The 18,613-nt window shown below is 70.4% G+C and overlaps 7 protein-coding genes across 7 annotated transcripts; 2 read left to right on the top strand and 5 right to left on the bottom strand.

Annotated features, from left to right (window-relative positions):
• Positions 1-217: 217 nt before the first annotated feature.
• RHOBADRAFT_52499 (uncharacterized protein) lies at positions 218-3,992 on the bottom strand (the record flags this gene model as incomplete). The annotated part of the gene is made up of 14 exons (XM_018416368.1): positions 218-388; positions 454-550; positions 624-700; positions 768-988; positions 1,054-1,166; positions 1,245-1,368; positions 1,446-1,646; positions 1,728-1,921; positions 2,051-2,251; positions 2,333-2,387; positions 2,450-2,464; positions 2,885-3,301; positions 3,398-3,778; positions 3,839-3,992. Coding segments are annotated over 14 exons (2,356 nt in total), but the record flags the coding sequence as incomplete, so codon positions are not given.
• Positions 3,993-4,276: 284 nt separating this feature from the next.
• RHOBADRAFT_52498 (uncharacterized protein) lies at positions 4,277-8,594 on the bottom strand (the record flags this gene model as incomplete). The annotated part of the gene is made up of 2 exons (XM_018416367.1): positions 4,277-4,851; positions 4,925-8,594. The coding sequence occupies 2 exons, from the start codon at positions 8,592-8,594 to the stop codon at positions 4,277-4,279; spliced, it is 4,245 nt and encodes a 1,414-aa protein (XP_018272549.1).
• Positions 8,595-8,857: 263 nt separating this feature from the next.
• RHOBADRAFT_42840 (uncharacterized protein) lies at positions 8,858-10,199 on the top strand (the record flags this gene model as incomplete). The annotated part of the gene is made up of 4 exons (XM_018414118.1): positions 8,858-8,867; positions 9,149-9,526; positions 9,610-9,958; positions 10,058-10,199. The coding sequence occupies 4 exons, from the start codon at positions 8,858-8,860 to the stop codon at positions 10,197-10,199; spliced, it is 879 nt and encodes a 292-aa protein (XP_018272548.1).
• Positions 10,200-11,092: 893 nt separating this feature from the next.
• Positions 11,093-13,143, bottom strand: RHOBADRAFT_13190 (uncharacterized protein; the record flags this gene model as incomplete). The annotated part of the gene is made up of 5 exons (XM_018412128.1): positions 11,093-11,174; positions 11,286-11,481; positions 11,566-11,671; positions 11,768-12,716; positions 12,782-13,143. Coding segments are annotated over 5 exons (1,695 nt in total), but the record flags the coding sequence as incomplete, so codon positions are not given.
• Positions 13,144-13,260: 117 nt separating this feature from the next.
• On the top strand, positions 13,261-14,367 carry RHOBADRAFT_52495 (uncharacterized protein; the record flags this gene model as incomplete). The annotated part of the gene is made up of 6 exons (XM_018416366.1): positions 13,261-13,440; positions 13,566-13,700; positions 13,773-13,834; positions 13,911-14,009; positions 14,088-14,170; positions 14,243-14,367. 6 exons carry the CDS (start codon positions 13,261-13,263, stop codon positions 14,365-14,367), a joined length of 684 nt encoding a protein of 227 aa, XP_018272546.1.
• Positions 14,368-14,390: 23 nt separating this feature from the next.
• Positions 14,391-15,219, bottom strand: RHOBADRAFT_52494 (uncharacterized protein). The gene is made up of 3 exons (XM_018416365.1): positions 15,022-15,219; positions 14,837-14,923; positions 14,391-14,749 (listed from the first exon to the last, which is right to left on the bottom strand). Exons 1-3 carry the CDS (start codon positions 15,211-15,213, stop codon positions 14,513-14,515), a joined length of 516 nt encoding a protein of 171 aa, XP_018272545.1. The 5' UTR covers positions 15,214-15,219; the 3' UTR covers positions 14,391-14,512.
• Positions 15,220-15,481: 262 nt separating this feature from the next.
• Positions 15,482-18,475, bottom strand: RHOBADRAFT_52493 (uncharacterized protein; the record flags this gene model as incomplete). Its single annotated transcript, XM_018416364.1, has 4 exons — positions 15,482-16,878; positions 16,959-17,221; positions 17,300-17,690; positions 17,781-18,475. The coding sequence occupies 4 exons, from the start codon at positions 18,473-18,475 to the stop codon at positions 15,525-15,527; spliced, it is 2,703 nt and encodes a 900-aa protein (XP_018272544.1). The 3' UTR covers positions 15,482-15,524.
• Between the last annotated feature and the right edge of the window lie 138 nt (positions 18,476-18,613).

Here is an 18,613-nt window from a genome sequence, read left to right as displayed (position 1 = left end):
GGACCAAGGAGGCGAGCTCTGGCTTCCTCCTCCTGTCCTCTCCTCGACTCGGCGAACCAGCTCAGCCCTCGCCTCTCGCGCTCTCGAGCAGGTCTGTTGCTAGCAGGGAGCACACTGTTCCGCTCTGGCTCGCACTCGGAGCGCGCGACGCAGCTCGTCGAGGCGCTCCCGCTCGCTCGAGCTCTCCGTCCTCCTCCTCGCCTCGACCCCCCTCGAAGCGCTTCATGCACACTGCTCAGTTCCAGCTCGACACGCTCGTCGACATCTAAACAGGGCCCTCGCTCACGCCGCCATGTCCATGACGTCCATCGTCTGCTGCCCGTCCTCGCCGATCAAGAGCGAGTTCTGCTCGCGCAGGAACTGGACGCTGCGCTTCTCGTCGAGGAACCTGGTCACGTCGCGGGTCAGTGTCGTACACAGAGGCACCTCGAGAGAGAAGAGAGAGGGACGCACAGGGTGTAGACCCGGCGCACGTCGGGCACGTCGACGACGGCCGCCTTTCGCCGGCGCGCGACCAGGCTCGAGAGCGTGATGAGCTGGATGACGTAGCCTGCAGGGGAGTGGTGGCGTCCTCGAGTCAGTGTACGCTCAGGGACAGAGAGTAGGAGAGAGGCGGGACGCACGTAGAGACGTCTCGGAGCCAATCTTGGTCAGGATCTCGAGCGCCGCCGGGGCGAGCGAGACGTCCTCCTCCTGCGCGCTGCAGACTCGGCGAGAGAGCGTCAGGGCCTCTGTGACGGATACATCACAAGAGAGAGAGGACGCACCGGATGGTGAGGATCTCGCGAATGTCCTCGGCCTGGTACGCCGCCGTCGAGATGATCAAGGCGCGGTCGAGCAGGTCGATCGGGATCCCGTGCGGCGACTTGTACTTGGTGCCGCGTATCCGGGTCATGCCCCGGTTCGACGCCATGATGACGATGGGCGCGAGCTCGGTCTCGAGCGCGCGGTTGAGGAACGAGAAGCACTCGATGTCGAGCATGTGCACCTGTGACCCTTCCAAGGTGAGCCCACGCTCTGTCGCTCGCGAGGAGAGAGAAAGAAGGGACGCACCTCGTCGATGAAGAGGACGCCGGGCACGATCTCGGCCTTGCCCTCCTCGCGCCAGTCGCTGACCTTGGCGTTGATCTGGTCGCGCAGCTCCGACTTGATCTCGCCCGTGTCACCTGCGCAACGCAGTCCATCAAGTCAGCTCGACGCTCTCTTGGGTGACGAGTACCGACAAGGAGAGAGAGGGGGCGCACCGGCAAAGAGGGCGAGGAAGCCCTGGGTCCTCGAGTTGATCACGTCGATCTCGTGCAGCGACACCGTGTGGACGACCTCCTTGCGCACCTGCAGCTCGCCCTCGGGGCACTGCACGAACTTGGTCTGCGAGGGTGCACGAGCGAGGGTCAGTGTCGCTGTCGGCGAGGAGAGGAGGAGCACAGAGGGAGAGGTGGACGCACGTCGGCTCCCATCGCGTCGTAGTCCCTCGCGCGCGTGAACGACCTGCCCAGCTTCGAGATCTTGCCCGTGCTCTTGTCGATGACGATGACGTCGCCGGCAATGACCTTCTCCTTGCTGAGCGCGTCAATCATCTTGTTGCCGAGGTCGTACACCGTCTCCATGTCGGTCGTCTTCATCGTGATCTTGCCCGTCTTGGACGCCTGTGTGTGCGCTCGAGAGCTCGTCAGTATCGTTCTCTGCTTGCTGCGCAGACACTGAGAGAGTGAGAGAGAGGGACGCACGCCGGTCAAGCTCCGGTCAATCTGGATCTCGACGACCTCGCCCTCGATGATCTCGGACTCCTCCTTGATGCGCACGCCGATGCTCCGACGGAACGCCTGCGTCAACGCCTCGGTCTTGGACATCTCGAGCGAGAAGATCTCGGATGCCGAGATCATGGTGAACGGGACGTCCGAGCCGAGCGACTGGGCCATGCCTGCGCGAGGGGAGGGAGGACTCGAGTTAGCTTGCGCCGTCCAGGGTCCAGATCGCGAACACGCTCGGTCGCTGCAGGAGGGCACAGCGACCTGAGGACGAGAGGGCGAGAGGGACGCAGGCGACGCACCCATGGCGATGGCAGTCTTGCCGGACGAGGGCGGGCCCGCCATGAGGACGGCGCGCCCGGCGATGCGACCGTCGTTGACCATCTTGAGGATGACGCCCGCCGCCTTGCGCGCCTTGGCCTGGCCGACCATGCCCTGCGAGTTGCCCCTCGGCTCGAGGGTGGTGGGGTCGAGTCCGAGGCCGCGGATGTGCGAGTGCGCGCCTGTCGCAAGGGGTGGTCGTGCAGGTTAGCTAGACGGTCACAAGAGCTGCGCGCAGGTCCACAGGAGAGGCGTGGACGGACCGAGGCGCTCGAGCTTCGTGGACTCGCGCTCGCCGGTGGTCGCGATCTGGGTAGCCTGTGGGTGCAGACGGGTGAGCTCGGGTGCATTGGGGAGGGCATGAGGAGCCGTCGACGCACCATTCTGGTGCTTGGCTGTGGTGGGGAGAGGAGACGAGCGACGGCCTCACCTTCATCTCCCTCCTCGACCTGGACGACCTCACCGAGGCTTTCTCAAGCTCTCTGGGCGGCGGTTCTCGCGTACAGCAGCCAGCACAGAGCTCTGTGCAACACTGAGTGGCCTGCAGCAGCTGTTCAGAGCGATGTCGTTAGCTCGTCCTTCCTCGCCGTCGCTCTCTCGCGCCCAAGTCGCCGCAGCGCTCCTCTCCTGCAGCTTTCTGGCTGTTTGGCACGACCGGCAAGGAGCAGAAAGACGTAAAGTGCAAGTATGAGAGATACCGACAACAAAGAAACGAGACCGGACCCTCTCCTCCTCACTCAGCCCCGCCAACCCCACCCTCGTCCCGCCGCACGAGCGTCCGCCCTCGCCGTCCCTCCCTCGCCGTGCACGAGTACACCCTTGCCTTTGACGTTGCGCTGCTCGCGCTCCCACCGCTCGTCCGCCTCGTACGCCCTAACCGCCTCCTCGAGCTCGCCGCCCTCGCGCACCTCGAGCTCGTCGTCGCCATCGACCGCCTCGCCGCCGCGTGCGCGCCGGTTCTCGGCGACAAAGCGCGCCTCCTGCTCGCGGGCGTGAAAGACGGCGTCGACGTAGGCGCGCGCGGTCGCCCAGTCGGCGCACTTGGTCGCGACCTGGAAGCGGCGCACGACGAGGCGCTTGCGCTCGAGCGGAGCGGGGAGGATGGGCTCGGCGGACGACGAGGGGCGGCGAGCGGTGGGTGGGAGGATGAGGAAGGGCTTGGTGTGGAGGAGGTGAGGCGTGGTCGAGAGGGTCGACAAGGGGAGCTTGTTGAGCTGGCACAGGACGTGGCCCTGTAACAGGCGGAAGGAGCTGTCAATCTCCGCTCGCCCAACGCACTCGTCTCGGTCACAGCGACGAAGAAGAGAACGGGGAGAGAAGGGACGGACCTCGACGCCGTACTCAAAGGCCAAGCCGACGAGCGTGTCGTGCGGGCGGACGTGGTGCAGCGCGCACTGCTCCCTCCTGCCTTTGCCGTCCGCATCGCCGAGCTCGACACCTCCCGCCTCGTACGCCGGCGGCGCCTCGAGCCCCTCGCCCGCCTCGCCGAGAGCGCCCTCGTCGCCGAGAGGTGGCGGTGGTGGGGAACCCGCCGTCCTCGCCGCCGGGTCCTCGTCGTCCGAATCGCCGCCGAGCACAAAGTCGCCGTCGGCCTTCTCGACATCGTACCGAGGCGGGCTCGTCGCGCGAGGGGTGGCAGTCGATGTCGCAGGAGCCGAGGTGGAGGTGCCGCCGAGGACGTCGTTGGCCGTCTCGCACAGGACGCAGGACTGTGGGCGAGGCGTGTCAGCTCGGCAGGATTTGCAGGAGCTGGCGAGAAGGGGGCGCACCTGAGCCAGCCGCCTGTTCTTGCGCACGCACGCGCCACAGACTTGGTGCAGGCCGCAGGCGAACGAGACGGGCGGAGGGTCGGCCTTCTCCGAGTGCGAGGGGACGGCGGTCGAGCCGTCTAGTGTGGTGCAGCAAGTGGTACACAGCTTCATCTCGGCGCGGTGAGAGAGGAGAGCAGGAGAGAGCGAAGACCCCGAACCGAGGTGGCGGTGCTCTCGCTCTCCTCCGTCTCTCGCGGGAACCAAGGAAAAAGGGCAACGACGAGATGCATGCTGAATGACAAAGGAACGAGTGCGAGGATTAAGATAGATGTGCATCTACACAGAGGCGACAGAGAGCGAGAGAGCGAGAGAGGAGGCAGGAAGCGCTGTAACAACCCGAGGCGCAGTGTCTGTAGCGGCGCAGAGTGTCCGTGTGCGCGACCATCGTCGTCGCGCTCAGGGCCGCCTCGGCGCGGTGCCCATCGTCGACGCCGCCCTCGCGCCGCCGCCGCGACCGCCGCTCGCGCGCAGCTGGCCCGTCGACGCCGGGTGGCCCATGACCGACTGCGGTGCGCCGCCGCCGCCGCCGCCGTACGCGCTCATCGGGCCCGTCGAGAATCCGAGGGCCGAGCCGGCGTACGCGGGCATGCCGTACAGGGACGGCGCCTGCGAGTACTGCGCCGGGTGGAAGAACGGCTGCGACATGGCGAAACTCGGCGCGAACGGCGGCAGCTGCATGCTCGACGAGTGCTGGTGTGGCCCGTGCCCTTGGCCGTACCCTGCGCCGGCGCCGCCCTGGGCGAACTGGTCGAACGAGCCGAGGCTCATGCTCGAGCCGTGGCCCATGCCGCCGCCGCTGCCGCCGAGGCCGCCGCGGAACGACTGGTTCGACGAGCCGTCGTGCCCGCCGAGCATGCTGCCGGCGACGACGCTCTCGGCGCGAGCCTGGAGCGACGCCTGGTGCATCATCTGCATCATCTGGGCGGCGCGCTGGTGCAACGACATCTTCTGGTCGAGCGGGAGCGAGGCGTCTGCGTGAGGGGCAGGGTCAGGCGCCTGTCGGTGCCACGAGAACGAAGAGAGGTGAGAGAGCGAGAGACGTACAGAGGTAAGGGTCGACGCCCGGCGGTGCGACGGCGAGGGGCGAGAACGCGCCGCCCATGCCCATGGCCATCTGCGGATGCATGCCGCCCATCATGCTGCCCGCTCCACCGCCCATGACGCTCCCTCCCGCCCCACCGAGCACGCTGCCCTTGGTCGGCAAGTTGGCGAGCGGCTCGTCCTCGTCGCTGCTCTCGCCGCCGCCGCCGCCGCCGACGGCCGTGCGCTCGGGCACCAGCCCGCTCGGGTGGTTCAGGTCGCGCCCGATCCGGAGCGCATCGAGCGCCTCGGCCTTGTGCCGCGCCTTCATGCGGTCGTACACGCCGTCGTCGACGGCCGTGATGGACGACGGAGCCGTCGAGGGCCCGTTCGACGCCGACGCGGTCGAGCTCGCGCGCGTGTGGGGCGCGGCGGCCGACATGCTCGAGCGGGCCGAGGCGAGGGCGGAGGAGCGAGGGTTGAGGTGCTGCTGCTGCGACGAGCCGCGAGCCGACGAGGCGGCGTACCCGGCGCCGAGGTGCGGCATGCTCGGCGTCGCGCGGTGGGCGAGCGACGGCTGCTGCTGCTGCTGCTGCTGCTGCGGTAGAGGTACAGGAGCGCCGAGCGCGCTCGCGGCCGAGCTCGTGATGGCGCTCAGGCGCCGACCGCGGTTCCACCCTGCAGCGTCCGTCTGCGACGCGACCGGGTCGAACTTGACCGACGGTTTGCCGAGTGCGCTGGCGCCCGTCGACTCGCCGCCGCCGAGGTGTTGCTGCTGCTGCTGGAGGTGGAGCGACGAGGACGGGAAGCCGAGGTGCGACGCCGAGGGCGAGTCCTTGGGCGTGATGGGCACCGACGAGGTCGACGCCGAGCCCGAGCCAGACGACGCCGACGCCGACGCCGATGAGCGGTCGCGCGCCGTGACCGACGCAAACAGCGGCGAGGCGACCGGCGGGTGCACAGCGTCCTGCAGCGCCGGGACGGGCGGGATGCCCGACGACGACGACGACGACGACTGGAACGCCTGGACGGTCGGCGACGCCGGATTCGAGACGGACCTCGCGCCATATGGCGGGCGCAGGATGCCGCGAGTCGCCGTAGCGCCGCTCCGGGCGGGCGAGGGCGGCGCCGTCGCGACAGCGCCCGGGACGCCCGTACTCGCCGACGCGGCCGCGACGGCCGTCGCCTGCTGCGACGCCGTCATGGACGTCGAGAAGCTGAGCGTCGACAGGCTGCGACGATTCGACCCGCGGCGCACGAGCGGGTTGCCCATGCCGAGCTGCTGCTGCTGCTGTTGCTGCTGGTGGGCCTGGTGGTGCGCCTTGTCGCGCGCGCCGCCGAACGAGCCCGCGACCGGCGGCGAGTGCTGGTCGCGCAGGATCTCGAGCTCGCTGCTCGGCTTGCGGTACAGGTCGCGCCCGTCGTGGCGGCTCGGCAGCGGCGGCGGCGGCGGGGCCCGTGCGCTCCCGCCGTCGATGCTCGCTCGCGCCGATGACGCCGACGCCGACGCCGACGTCGACGCCGGGAGCGACAGGTCGACCTGGCTGCGGCTGCGGATCTGCGCGAGCGGCACCTCGTCGTCGCTCGACGACCCGTCGCGCTCGTCGCCGTCGTCCTCGTCCGACGAGCTCGACAGTCGCTCCTCGCCCTCGCTCGAGTCGCTCGCCCACCCGCCTGCGCCACCCCGCGACGGGTACACCGCGTTCTTGCCCTTGGCGCGCGGCGCTCGTGCGGCTGCGGCCGGGGCCGGGGCGCGAGGAGGCGCGGTGCCGACGCCCATGGCGGCGAGCGCGGCTTGAGCCGACTCGTTGAACAGCGACGACGAGCGCTGTGGGCGCGGCACGAGCGTCGACGCGCGGCGCGTAGTGCTCGGCGGCGGGCTGCGCGACGCCGAGGACGATGCGACCGGCGCGCTCGCGAACCCGGGCACGCTCTGCGGCGTCGGCGGCTGGACGGCGACGGCGGGAGTGGCGGCGCCCTCGCCCGGGCCGTAGCTGACCTTGCGCGGCGTGGCGTACGACGCGAGGCGCTCGGGACCGGGCTCGGGCTCGAGCTCGAGCGGCGACGCGACGGGCGGGCTCGAGTTGAGCATGTCGCCGTACGCGGCGATGAGGCGCAGCTCCGAGTCGTCGGTCGACATGCGCTGCGGCGGTGCCGGGCGACGCTCGTGCACGAGTGCGCTTGGGGCTGTCGAGGTGGTCGGGGACGTGGCGGGCGACGCGTGTCGAGTCGAAAGGCGGACGGGCGTCGAGTTGCCAGAGCGCGACGGCGACGACGACGACGGCGGCGGCTGCTGCTGCTGCGCGGTCGAGTACGACGCCATCGAGAAGAGCGAGGTCGACGTGCTCATGCTCGGGCGCTCGTAGCTCATGCTCGTGCGCCTCGACTGGTCGAGCCGACTCGCGCCCGCACCCGGCGACGACGGCGCGCTCGCCGCCGCCGCCGCCGCCGCACCCGCGCCGTTGCTCGACGACGCGCGCGAGCCGATCGACGAGTTCGAGCTGTTGCTGTGCATGCCGACGAACGACGGGCGGGGCGGCGCCAGGATCGACGACGAGGTCGACGCACCGAGCTCCGAGTAGGTCGACCCGCGGCGTGCGCTCGCGGGCCGCTGTTGCGGCTCGAAGCGCGGGCGCTCGCGCGGCGCGTGCGGGTCCGACGAGTCGAGCGCGGGTCCGGGTCCGGGTCCGGGCCCGAGCGCGAGGTCGGTCGCGGACGCGAGCGAGAGGGTCGACCGCGAGCGGAACCGGAACGCCTCGGCCGTCATGGTGGGCGAGGGAGCGCGCTCCCATGCGCTCGAGGACGACGAGGCGTGCGCGCCGCCGCCGCCGCCGAGGGTGGCGAGGGACGGGCGGCGAGGGTAGTGGAACGACGAGGGCGGCCGCGAGTGGTTGCTCGGGTTGTTAAAGTCGATCGAGGTGCGCAGCGACTCTTGCGGCTCGTGCGAGAGGCTGTCGGGCTGGTGCGGGTCCTGCTGTGCGGCGACGGCAGGCTTCGGGTTGGGGTGGTACGACAGGGGCGGCACTGGCGGTGGTGGCGGCTGCTGGACGGCCGACGCCGACGAAGACAAAGGTGCGCGGTCCTCCTGTACACGCGACACGGTGCGGAACGAGCGCACGACGAACCCGCTGTCGCCGTCGCCGTCGTCGACGAGGCCCAACCCGGGCCCGTCCCCTCCCGCCGCCGCGCTCGACGAGCTGCCCTGCCTCCCTTTGCTCCCTCGCCCAAACTTCCACTTGGTCCCCCACTTGCTCCCGCCCTGCGCACCCGACGAGGCGGCGGCGTGCGCCGCCGGCGGGTCGTGCTCGTCGACGGACGACATGATGGTCGCCGTCGCCGACGCCTGGCGCTGGCGCGGTGCGCCGCCCATGTCGCCGCGACCGGTGGCGCCGAGCGAGGGGAGCGACAGGGTGCTCGACGAGGCTGCGCGGGCGGCATGGCCGCGGAACACGCGCGAGTTGGACGACGCCGCGAGCTCGGGCGAGTAGGCGGCCGAGGAGGGGCGGTCATCGTAGCTGGTGCTGTTGCGGCCGTACGCGCTGGCCTGGCTCGACGAGAGGTGGGTCGACGTGGTGGTGGTGGTGGTGGCGAGGGTGGTGGTGGCTGGTGCCGAGCTGCTGGCTCGTGGAAGCGGCGGAGGATGCGGAGAGGGAGGCGGCGGCTCGCGCTGCTTCTTGCGCGAGAAGAGGCCCATCGTCGCTGGCTGTGCGAGAGGGGTGGGCAGAGTGCACGCGGTCAGCGGTGCTGTCGCTGTGGCAGGTCGACGCCCTCGTTGGGCGAGAGAGTCGGACGCGTCGTGGTTCGAGGGGGGCGCAAGCGCGAGGGCGGGCGATGAAGGGGGCGGGGCTTAAGAGAGTAGACGCACCTGTGCGGGTGAGCTGGTGCTGCACCGAGTACTGCGCGCGAGCTGTGGGCGGAGGACAAGCCCTGCTTGATGAAGCGACGGTCGATCGGGCGATGGACGCTGGTGCACTTTGCCCAGCTTCCAGCTGCCAGAGTGTCGGCCCGTGCAAGCGTGCTTCTGTGCATCTCGAGCCACAGCACTAGCTCCTCGTTCCTTCGAGCGCGAGCACCCGCCAACTGAAAGGCGAGACACTCCGACTCTCCGCCCGCCGACGACGACGACGACGACGAGCAACTTCTCCAGCTCAGTGTCCTCGACAGCACCGCCCGGCCAGCCAGTGAGCTCCAGCCTCACTACAGCGGCCAATTGAGCACCGGCACTGACCCGCCCCTCGCCTCTCGCAGTGCCCACCACCTCGTCCATCCCGGCCCCGCTCGCTCGCCTCTACGCCAAGTTCCCGCTGTACGAGGTCCCCGCCTCACAGGGCACAACCCCACCCCCTGTGCGCCCAACCCTGTGGGCCTACGGGCCCCCTCCCGCCGGCCACCGCGAGTCGCTCGACCCGCTGTGCCGCGCCGCGCAGGCCTTTGCCCGCTTCTCGCTCGCCGACGGTGCGGCCGACGTCAGGTGGATGGACTGGCAGGGGCAGGAGGGCGCGCCGGGAGGGACGCTCCCCGCGCTGCACACGCCCGAGGGGGACTTGGTCGTCGGCGACGAGGTGAGCGCATGGGTCGCGGCGCAGGGTGCGGCTCCTCTTCCGGCAAAGGGCAAGAAGGGCAGCGGTGCGTCTCTCTCTCTCTCTCACACACACAAAACTGCCTGTTCACCGTCGAGCGCCTCTGACCCCCCGACCTGCCCGCAGCAGCCGACGCGCCTGCCCCCTCGGACCCCTCCCATCAAGCCTTCCTCGCCCTCGTCCTCTCGACCCTCCTCCCCGCCCTCCTCTCGTCCCTGTACCTCTCTCCCCCCTCGCTCGTCCCACCCGTCGTCCCTTCCCGCCAGCGTCCCGTCCTCGCCGCCGTCGCACACCGGTACCTGAGCTGGAACGACCGCGCGACCCGGATCGACCAGATCAAGCGCCTGAGGGGCGGCAAGCTAGGCAAGGCGGCCGTGCTCGACTTGGAGGAGGTCGAGCGCGAGGCGAGGGACACGATCGAGGCCCTCGAGGTCAAGCTTGGCGACGAGGACCCGAACGGGTGGTTCGGCGGCGCGAGGTGCGTCCCCCTCTCTCTCCCTCTCTCTCCTCCTCGCTCTCGAGCGCTTCTCTCTCTCTCGCGCGCACATTCCCCTGATCACACGCACCGCACACCCAGCTCCCCGACCCGCCTCGACGCCCTCGTATACGCCCTCCTGAGCATCGCGAGCGTCCTCCCGCCGTCGTGCGACAAGGTGCTGCGCCCGACGCTCGAGCGCTGCCCGAGGTTGCTCGCGTGGGTCAAGGCGCACGGCCCGTAGCCTCTCGTGGTCGCCGAGAGAGAGAGACAGGGGGAGCACACAGAGATAGAACTGCAACGGCGACGACGTGCGAGTGCTACACGGTGCTCGAGAGGGCGAGGAGAGCGAGACCAGCTCGCGGACCGCGCTCGAGAGGGAGAGAGAGACAGGCGCCCAGCACCCCCTTGCTACTCATCGCCGTCGTCGGCATAGCTCGGCTCGACCATGCCCGTCAGGCTCGTGAGCGGCACGCTCTTCCTCTTCGTGTCCTCCTCCTCCTCACCGTCCTCGCCCGCCGCTGCACCTTCTCCTGCACCTCGCCCGACCCCGCCACTCTTGACCACCTCCCCAAGCAGCACCGCGAGCGCCTCCTCGATCCGCTCGAGCCGCGCCTCGACTGCGCTCGCTCCCCCTCCCCCTCCCCCTCCCGCTCCCGCCGCCGTGCCCGCGCCGAGCGACGCGCCCGGGCCAAACAGGCGCGCGAGCGGCGAGTCGAGCGAGCCGAGGCGCTGGGCTGCTGCTGCCGCCGGCGCGCGCGGGCGCTGCTGCGGCTTGAGCGCGGGCGGGCGCGCCTTGCGTCCGGCGCCTGCTGCGGCGGCCGCCGTCGCCTTGCCCTTGCTCTTGCTCTTGCTCGAGCCCGCGTCTCCCTCCGTCGCCACACGCTCGGCGCCCTCGTCCCGCTGCCCCTCGTCCTCCTCCTCCTCCTCGCGTCCTCCGGCCCCCGCTCCAACCGGCTCATCAAAGCTCCTCACGCGCCTCGCCTCGTCCGTCACAGCGCGGTCCCACACCTCGTCGACGACGTGCTCGACCTTGCCCTCCCACCACGTGTCCCAGCTCGCGAACCGCCTCGGGAGCTCCCTCGCGAGCGCGAGCGCGCCCGACTCGAGCCCGAGCCCGGGCGCGCGCCGGGCCGAGAGGCGCGCGTACAGGGCGAGCGCGACGAGGATCGGGAGGTTGAGGGTGCGCGCGAGGTACACTTGGGCTTTGTGGAACGCGCTGTTGGGGCAGAGGGGAGCGCGAGGGTGCAACAGGGAGTCAGGACGGGTTCCGTGCGCGCGATGACGACGAGAACGAGAGACAGAGAGAGAGAGAGCGCGGGGAACGCACCGTGGCGAGAGGATGAACCTGAGCGGGACGAGGACGGCAAACGCGAACGTGTTGAGCGGCGGGACGTAGCACGTCAAGGGGTCGGCCTTGGCGCGCTCGAGCGTGCGGAGCGTCATCTGGTAGATGAGCTCGACCTCCGAGTTGGCCTGGACGGCCGCGAACGTGTTGCTCAGGAGCGAGATGAGGATCGTGAGGACTGCCGGGGGGGCGGCAAGGGGAGGTGTCAGTGCGTGCTCGAGGGAGGAGAGAGAGAGAGAGAGAGAGGGAGAGAGGGACGCACGGAGGGTCTGCGACAGGATGGCAAAGGCGACCATGAGGGCGGGCCCGTACCACTCGTGGAACTGTTGCGCCGCCTCGAACCCGAGGAACGCCGAGCCGAGCCAGATCTGCGACCGAGGGTGCGAGACGAGGGGGGTCGGGTCGGTCAGGGTCTGGCGAAGACGACGATGAGAGAGAAAGAGAGAGGCGAGGCGAGGGCGCACCTTGAGCATGAGCCACGAGATGCGGCCGACGCTCCACGTGCCGCGCGACAGGATGCGGAACGTGCACAGGAAGCCCGATGCCGTGAGGAACGCGAGGCCCATGAAGATGGTGAACTCCTTGATCATGGCGCCGAGGGCGAGGAGGACGACGTTGTGGCGCAGGAGCGAGATGGTCAACCTCGGGAGGAGGACGCATCCGGCCAACCCGAGCGTGTCGAACGCGAGCGTCCCGAGCTCGTCGTCGCCCCTCGCGAGCCCGACGGCGCGCAGGCCGAGGAACGCAAACAGGACGACGCAGAAGCACGAGTCGAGGATGTTGAACGCGCCCGAGGCGTACGTCGTCAGGCCGTTGGCCGCGAGCGCGCTCCACTCGTCGAGCGCAAAGCCGATGCCCCACAGGACAAACAGGGCCTCGCACGCGTTGACGCGCTCGACGCGGTACGTGGCCTGGGTCGCGAGGAACAGGGCGAGCATGACGGCGAACGTGGCAAACTCGAGGCGGCCGCGGATGCGCGGCACGCGCAGGCGGTGGTGGTCGAGGTACGGGCGGCGGCGCCAGTCGTAGACCTCGACGACGGGCTTGGGCTTGTACGAGTCGACGAGGAGCGCGTTGGACGACGACTCGGGCGTGTAGATGACGTCGCCGCGGTCGATGGCGCGCACGACCTGCTGCACGAGCGGGCTCTTGAGGAACCGTTTGGCGCCCGAACTGACGGCGAGCTCGAGCGCGTTGGTCGCCTCGGCTTTGCCGAACTGGTCGAGGCGGTGCAGCTCGGCCTCGTCGACGCCCTCGCCCGGCGCAAACATGGTGGCCTCGGCGCCGGCGAACGGGTTGAACGCCATCGACAGGACGTGGAGGAGCTCGTGCGAGCCGGGCGCGACGCCGTACGCCGACAGGGCCTTGATGGCGAGGAGCTCGCACAGGTCGGACCGCGCGACATTGACGGCGCTGCCGGGGAGAGAGAGAGCGAGTCAGTGAGGGTGACGGCGCTCGAGGAGGGGGTGGGGACGCACGCAAAGGCGAGGTCGTCGTCTGCGCGCTCGACAAAGTGGGCGCGAACGAGCAAGAGGGCGTAGATGAGCGAGATGTGGGGCCTGTCGCCTTTGGTGAATTTGTGGACGAGGGGCCTTACGAGCGAGAAGTTTACGGCGGGGCTCTTGAGCTGGTCCCACGACAAGGGGGTGTCGACGGCGTCCTCGAGCTCCTTGGAGACGCGCTGCACGAGGGTGAAGACGGGCTCGTGGGCCGAGAGCGAGATGGCGCTCGAGAGGAGCGGGTCGGTGGACGCGGGCGAGGCCTCGGGGTCGTCGTCGCTGTGGGCGGTCGAGTGCGAGGGCGAGAGGGGCGCATAGCCCGCTGCGCTCGACTTGACCATGGTCTCGGGGACGGTGTGGTCGAGAGCTGAGAGGGAGAGAGTACTAGTCGTGACGAGCTGATGAGGGTGAGCAGCTCTCTCGAGTCTTCCTCGTCCCTCTACAGCCCGGGCACTCGCATGGAGACGCTCAGGAGAGACCTGCACGCCTCGGCAGCCCAGTGCAGCTCGCTCCTCACGCGCTACTCGAAACTCGCCCAGCAAGCCTCGACCAGCTACTCGTCGTCCGGCCTCGTCAAGGACGACCTCTCGCGCAGGCGCAAAGACCTCGAGGACGAGATCTCCAACTCGTTCGACTCGGTCAGCTCTCTCCCCCCGTCTCTCCTCCCTCGAGAGCCCGCCTCCACCTCCCGCCGCCGCCGCGTCCGTCAACCTCTCGCCAAGTGGGGGCTGACTCTCTCTCCCGCCCGCCCGCCCGCCCACAGTTCTCGAGCCAGGTCGACCGCCTCGCCAACCTGCACGCGACCGCGCACCCTCCACCGTCGGCCTCGGCCGCTCACGCCCTCGAACGGCACCGCGACGTCCTCCAAGAGTACCGCCGCGACTTTCAGCGCACCCAGGTGCGCACCCCGCGCGCGCTCTCTCTTTCCCTCTCTCCCCGATGAACTGACACTCGTTCGGTGCGCACGCAGACGAGCCTGCGAGACGCCGAGCAGCGCGCCAACCTCCTCGGCTCGGTCCGCGAGGAGATCAGGTCCGTCGCGCTCTCCTCTCTCCTCCCTCTCGCGCCCGACGCATCTCTCTGACGCCCCCTCGTCCGCCGCACCCAGCGCCTTCAAGACGGCGACCGGCTCGTCCGTCACCGACTCGCTCCTCGCCGAGCGCGGCAGGATCGACAACAGCCACCGCATGGCGGACCAGACGCTCGAGTGCGCCCCGGCCTGTCCTCCTCCTCCTCCTCCTCCTCGGCCCCGCACGAGCTAATCTTGCACGCAACCCGCACACAGGCAAGCGTACGCGACTCGCGCAGAGTTTGCCGCTCAGCGCTCGGGCCTGTCGGGCATCCAGGCGCGCATGAACGGCGTCGCCGGTGCGTTCCCTCTCTCTCTCCCTCTCGTGCCCTCGAGCCAGCCTGACAGCCTCTCTCGACCTCGTCGCGCAGCTCAAGTTCCCGGGCTCAACTCGGTCATCGGCATGATCAACTCGCGCCGGCGCCGCGACTCGGTCATCATGGGCACCGTCCTCGGAGTGTGCACCCTCTTGCTCCTCTTCTTCGTGTTTGGCTGAGGAACGCGGGCAGGCGTGCGGGAGGGAGGGAACCCGTGTGTGTGTGTTTTGACATGTGTTGTACAGCGTCCTCGCGCAAAGATACTTCGTCCGTCTCGCGATCCTCGTCCTTGCTCGACCCGAAAGCGCGCTCGCCCGCCCCGGCTCAGTCCTTCTTGGCCGCACCCGTACCGGCCGCCGCAACGCGTCTCCTCTTCCTCGGCTGCTCGCTCGCGTCGGCATCGGCGTCGTCGGCCACAGCGGCGGGCGCGACAAAGCTCTCGTCGGCGTCGAGCGCGTCGGCGTCGAGTTCCTCGTCGGGCTCCTCGACCGTCGCGGCGGCGGCCGCGTCAAAGTCGCCGTCGTCCTCGTCGTCTTCGTCGTCCGAGTCGGCGTCGCCGTCCTGTGCCGTGTGCGTGGGGGAGGGGAAGTTGGCGAGGTGAGCGAGGGCGCCGAGGGACGAGAGAGACGGGGGAGGCGAGGGACGCACGGCGATGAGGAAGCTGAGCCCAGGGCCATCGTCCTCGTCGTCATCGTCGTCGTCGTCATCGTCATCGTCGTCCGACTCGTCCGGCTGCTGCAGAGCGCGAGAGCGCCGAGGGCGCGCGGGGTCAGCGACGGGCGCGCGACGGTCCCGCCGAGAGGGGGAGAGAGACGAGAGGAGTAGGGGCGCACCTGCACGCTCGTAGGCTTGGAGGTGGGCACAGGCGCAGGCGCGGGCGCAGGCGAGGCGGGCTTGCTCTCGCCCACGGCGGCCGGGGTCGCGACGGCCGACGACGACGAAACGGCCGGGGTCGACTCGCCCGAGGCGGTGGTCGAGGGTGCGGTGGCGGGGTCGGCGGCGGATTGAGCGGCAGAGTCGGCCATGGCGGGAGTGGCTCCGGGGGTGTGGTCGAGGTGGGAGAGCGCGACGAGGGCCGGTCGTTCTCGTCGACGAGGAGATGAGGGGCTGGCGGGCGCCAACACAGCCTCCAGGGACAGCGTTCCCTCCAGAAAGCTTTGCGGGAATGGTCTCGTATTGACAGGAAGCGCAGCACCCAGCCAGGCGAGACGAGACGAGAGGCTCGAACCGCACGTTCCTTCGCGCACCTCGAGCGAAAGCGGCCAACCTCGCTCGCTCTCGCGAATCGAGAGGTCTGCAGCGGCAAAGAGTGCTCCATTGCTCGTCCTCGAGGAGCTCACCACCGCCCCTGACCACCGTACCCTCCCTGGCCGCCCTGCGCCGGGTAGTAACCCTGACCGCCCTGCGCTCCTCCTCCTGCTCCTCCTCCTCCCTGCTGCCCCGGACGCTGCCCCTGTCCCTGTCCCTGCTGCGCCGCCTGCTGCGCCGCAAAGAACCGCGGGTTGAGGTGCCCGCCGCCCTGCACCGCGATCGGGTTGTACCCCTCGCCGCCCGCGCCAGGCCCGCTCGCGTACGGCGCGTGCGGCGAGTACCCGCCTGCGCCGCCGCCGCCGCCGCCGGGAGGCCCGAGAGGTGGCGGTGCGGCCGGGTAGCCGTACGCGCCCGGGCCGCCGTAGTAGTGCGACGGCGGCGGCGGCGGCGGTGCGGCGCGGTAGGCTCCTGCGCCCGGGTACGACGGCTGCGCGCCGCCGCCTCGAGGCCCGGTGGGCGCCGCGCCGTAGTTGGGCGAGTAGCCCGCCGAGGGCCCGGAGGGGGGAGCGCCCGACCACGGCATGTGCGGCTGCGGCTGCGGCTGGGGCGGCGAGCGAGTCGCGCTCGGCCCGCTCGGCGGTGCGCCGAACGTGAAGGCGCCGGTCGGTGGCGGGGCGGCGCCGAACGAGTACGGCGCGGCGGTGTTTGACGAAGGAGAGGGAGGAGGAGGAAGAGGCTGGGAGGGGTGGGTCGACGAGGACGACGAGGCGGGCGCCGACATGCGCGTCGGTGCGTCGGTTGCGCCGTCGGCCATGGCAAAGTCGGCCTCGAACGTGGGCTTGCTCGGGAGGCCTGCTGGCGTGCTGGCGGACGTGGCGACGCGCCCTCGGGGCATGCCCGCGATCGGACGCCCGCCGGGTGAGCTGGTGCTCGTCGCCTGCACGCCGCCGCCCCGGCCCCCTCGCCCTCGAGCGCCCGCCGTCGCGCCGCCACGCTGCCCTCCCCTCTGCGCCCCGCCGCGCCCGCCCCTCCCGCCCCTCGCGCCGCCAAACCCGCCCTCGCGCTCCTCGTCCTCCTGCTCCTCCCCCTCGCTCCCCTCGCCGCTGCTAAACTCAAACTCGACCTCCTCGCCCTCCTCGAGCGTCGCGCCCGTGTCGCGCTCAAACATCCTGCGCCCGACCCGACCCGGCGGCGGCGCCGTGCCCATCGTGGCGCGCGGGCCTGGAGCAGCCGGCCCCGGGTTCATGGGCGCGGCGGACGGGACCGAGGGCGTGAGAAAGTCGTCGGCCGTGTCGGCGTACGAGACGGCGGGACGGGCGGGGAGGTGCGAGGGTGGGCCGCCGCTGGAGGACGAGGAGGTGGGAGGAGGAGCGGCGGAGGAGGGTGCGCGAGAGCCGCGGGAGCCCGAGGGGCCGGGCGTGGCGGACTGGGTGCGGGCCCTGCGGCTGGGGGCCGAGGGCGATCGAGTCAGTGCGGCGCCCAATGCGGCGAGAGAGAGCGCGAGAATCGCAGGACGCACTCGGCCTTGAGCTTGCGCTTGTACTCGGCCTCCTCCTCGTCGTCCGAAAACTCGAGCTCGTTGGCGGCCACCTCCTCGTCCCAGATGTTGCTCGCGTCGCTGCCCTTGACCTTGCGCAGGTCGCGCGTGAACACGAACGACGCGAGGTTGGGGCTGTAGAAGACGGCGCGCGCGTGCGTGAAGACGGCCGGGTCGGGAGGCGACGACGAGGGGAACCGGATCGAGTAGAACGGCTGCTGCACCGAGCCGAACGTCTCGAAGATCTGCGTGACCGGGTCCGAGTGAGCGTGTGGGCAACGATTGAGGCCGAGAGAAGGAGAGAGAGAGAGGGGGGGACGCACGGTGCCGATGACGGTCCGGTCCTCCCAGCACACGACCGTGCCCTCGTCGAGCACGCGCCAGTCGCCGCCCGTGTCGGCCTTGACGACGACGACCGTCTCAATGACGCTCTCGACCTTGCCGAACCGAGCGAGCTCGGCCTGGTCGTCAATCTTGGCGACCGGGGGCGGAGCGACGTCGGGCTCGACCACCTCGTGCTCCGTCTTGGGCGCCGTCTTGCTCGACGCCATGCCCGACTCACCGTCGTCGTCGTCGAGGTCCGAGTCACCGGCGGCGGCGGCGGCGGCGGCGCGCTGCTTGCCGCGACGGTTGCGCTGACGGGGGGCGAGCGCGGCCTCCATGGCGGCGTCCGAGTCGCTCGACGACGACGAGTCCGAGTCCGACGAGTCGTCACTGTAAGGAGGGAAGATTTATCAGTACGAGAACGCTCGTCGCGACGACGGGCGCAGCTCGAGAGAAGGAGGGAGATGAAAGGGGACGCACTCGTCCTGCATCCTGTCCTGCGCCCCCGCCTGCGCCGTCTCGGCCGCGCCCGCGCCCTCGCCGCCCATGACCTCGCCCTCCTCCTCGTGCTCGACCTCGACGACCTCGGCGCCGCGCGTGACGCCCTGTGCGCGCATCTCGTCCTCGACCTTCCTGAGCTCGTCGCCGCCGCCGTCCTGCTCGTCCACCTCGTCGCCGTCCGCTTCCATCTTGACCTCGCCCGCCCGCGCTGCAGCCGAGTCGGCAGTCGCGCGGTCCTTGAGCTCGCGGACGACCTGCTCGAGCTCGGCTGTGCCGCGAGCGGCGGCGGCGAGCTCGGCATGGTCCGGGTCGGCGGCGCCGAGCGAGAGGATGTGCTCGATGTCGGCGGGAAGGGCGCGCAGGGTCGACGAGGGCGAGGTGGTGGTGCTCGTCGCCGTGGGGAGGGCGGGGACCTTGAAGGTGTCGCCTGCGTCGTGCTCGACGGCGAGAGGGGCGGCGGCCGAGAGGGCGGCGACTACTGCCGAGCCCGGGTCGGCTGCAGTAGCGGGGCTGGTGTCGGAGGGTGCTGACGCGACAGGCTGGGCGGCCTGGAGGGCTGCGGGGCTGTCGGTGGTCGGCTCGGGTTGATGAGGTTGAGGCGGTGAAGGCGGACTCGAGGGGGCGACGTCGGGCGCAGGGGGGTCGGTGCGCTGCTGAGACTGGCCCTGACCCATGTTGACGGTGCTGGCTGGAGCAGTAGCTGGCTCTCTGGAGCACAGCGAGGAGACAGAGAGACAGAGAGCGACGGCGGACGAGCTCGCTGCGTCTCGTCCTGCAAGCTCCACCCTCTCGCACACGACGGGCGCAGCAGA

Source organism: Rhodotorula graminis (genome assembly GCF_001329695.1).
Source record: "Rhodotorula graminis WP1 unplaced genomic scaffold RHOBAscaffold_4, whole genome shotgun sequence".
Classification (NCBI taxonomy): domain Eukaryota; kingdom Fungi; phylum Basidiomycota; class Microbotryomycetes; order Sporidiobolales; family Sporidiobolaceae; genus Rhodotorula; species Rhodotorula graminis.
This window is presented reverse-complemented; position numbering and strand designations above follow the sequence as displayed.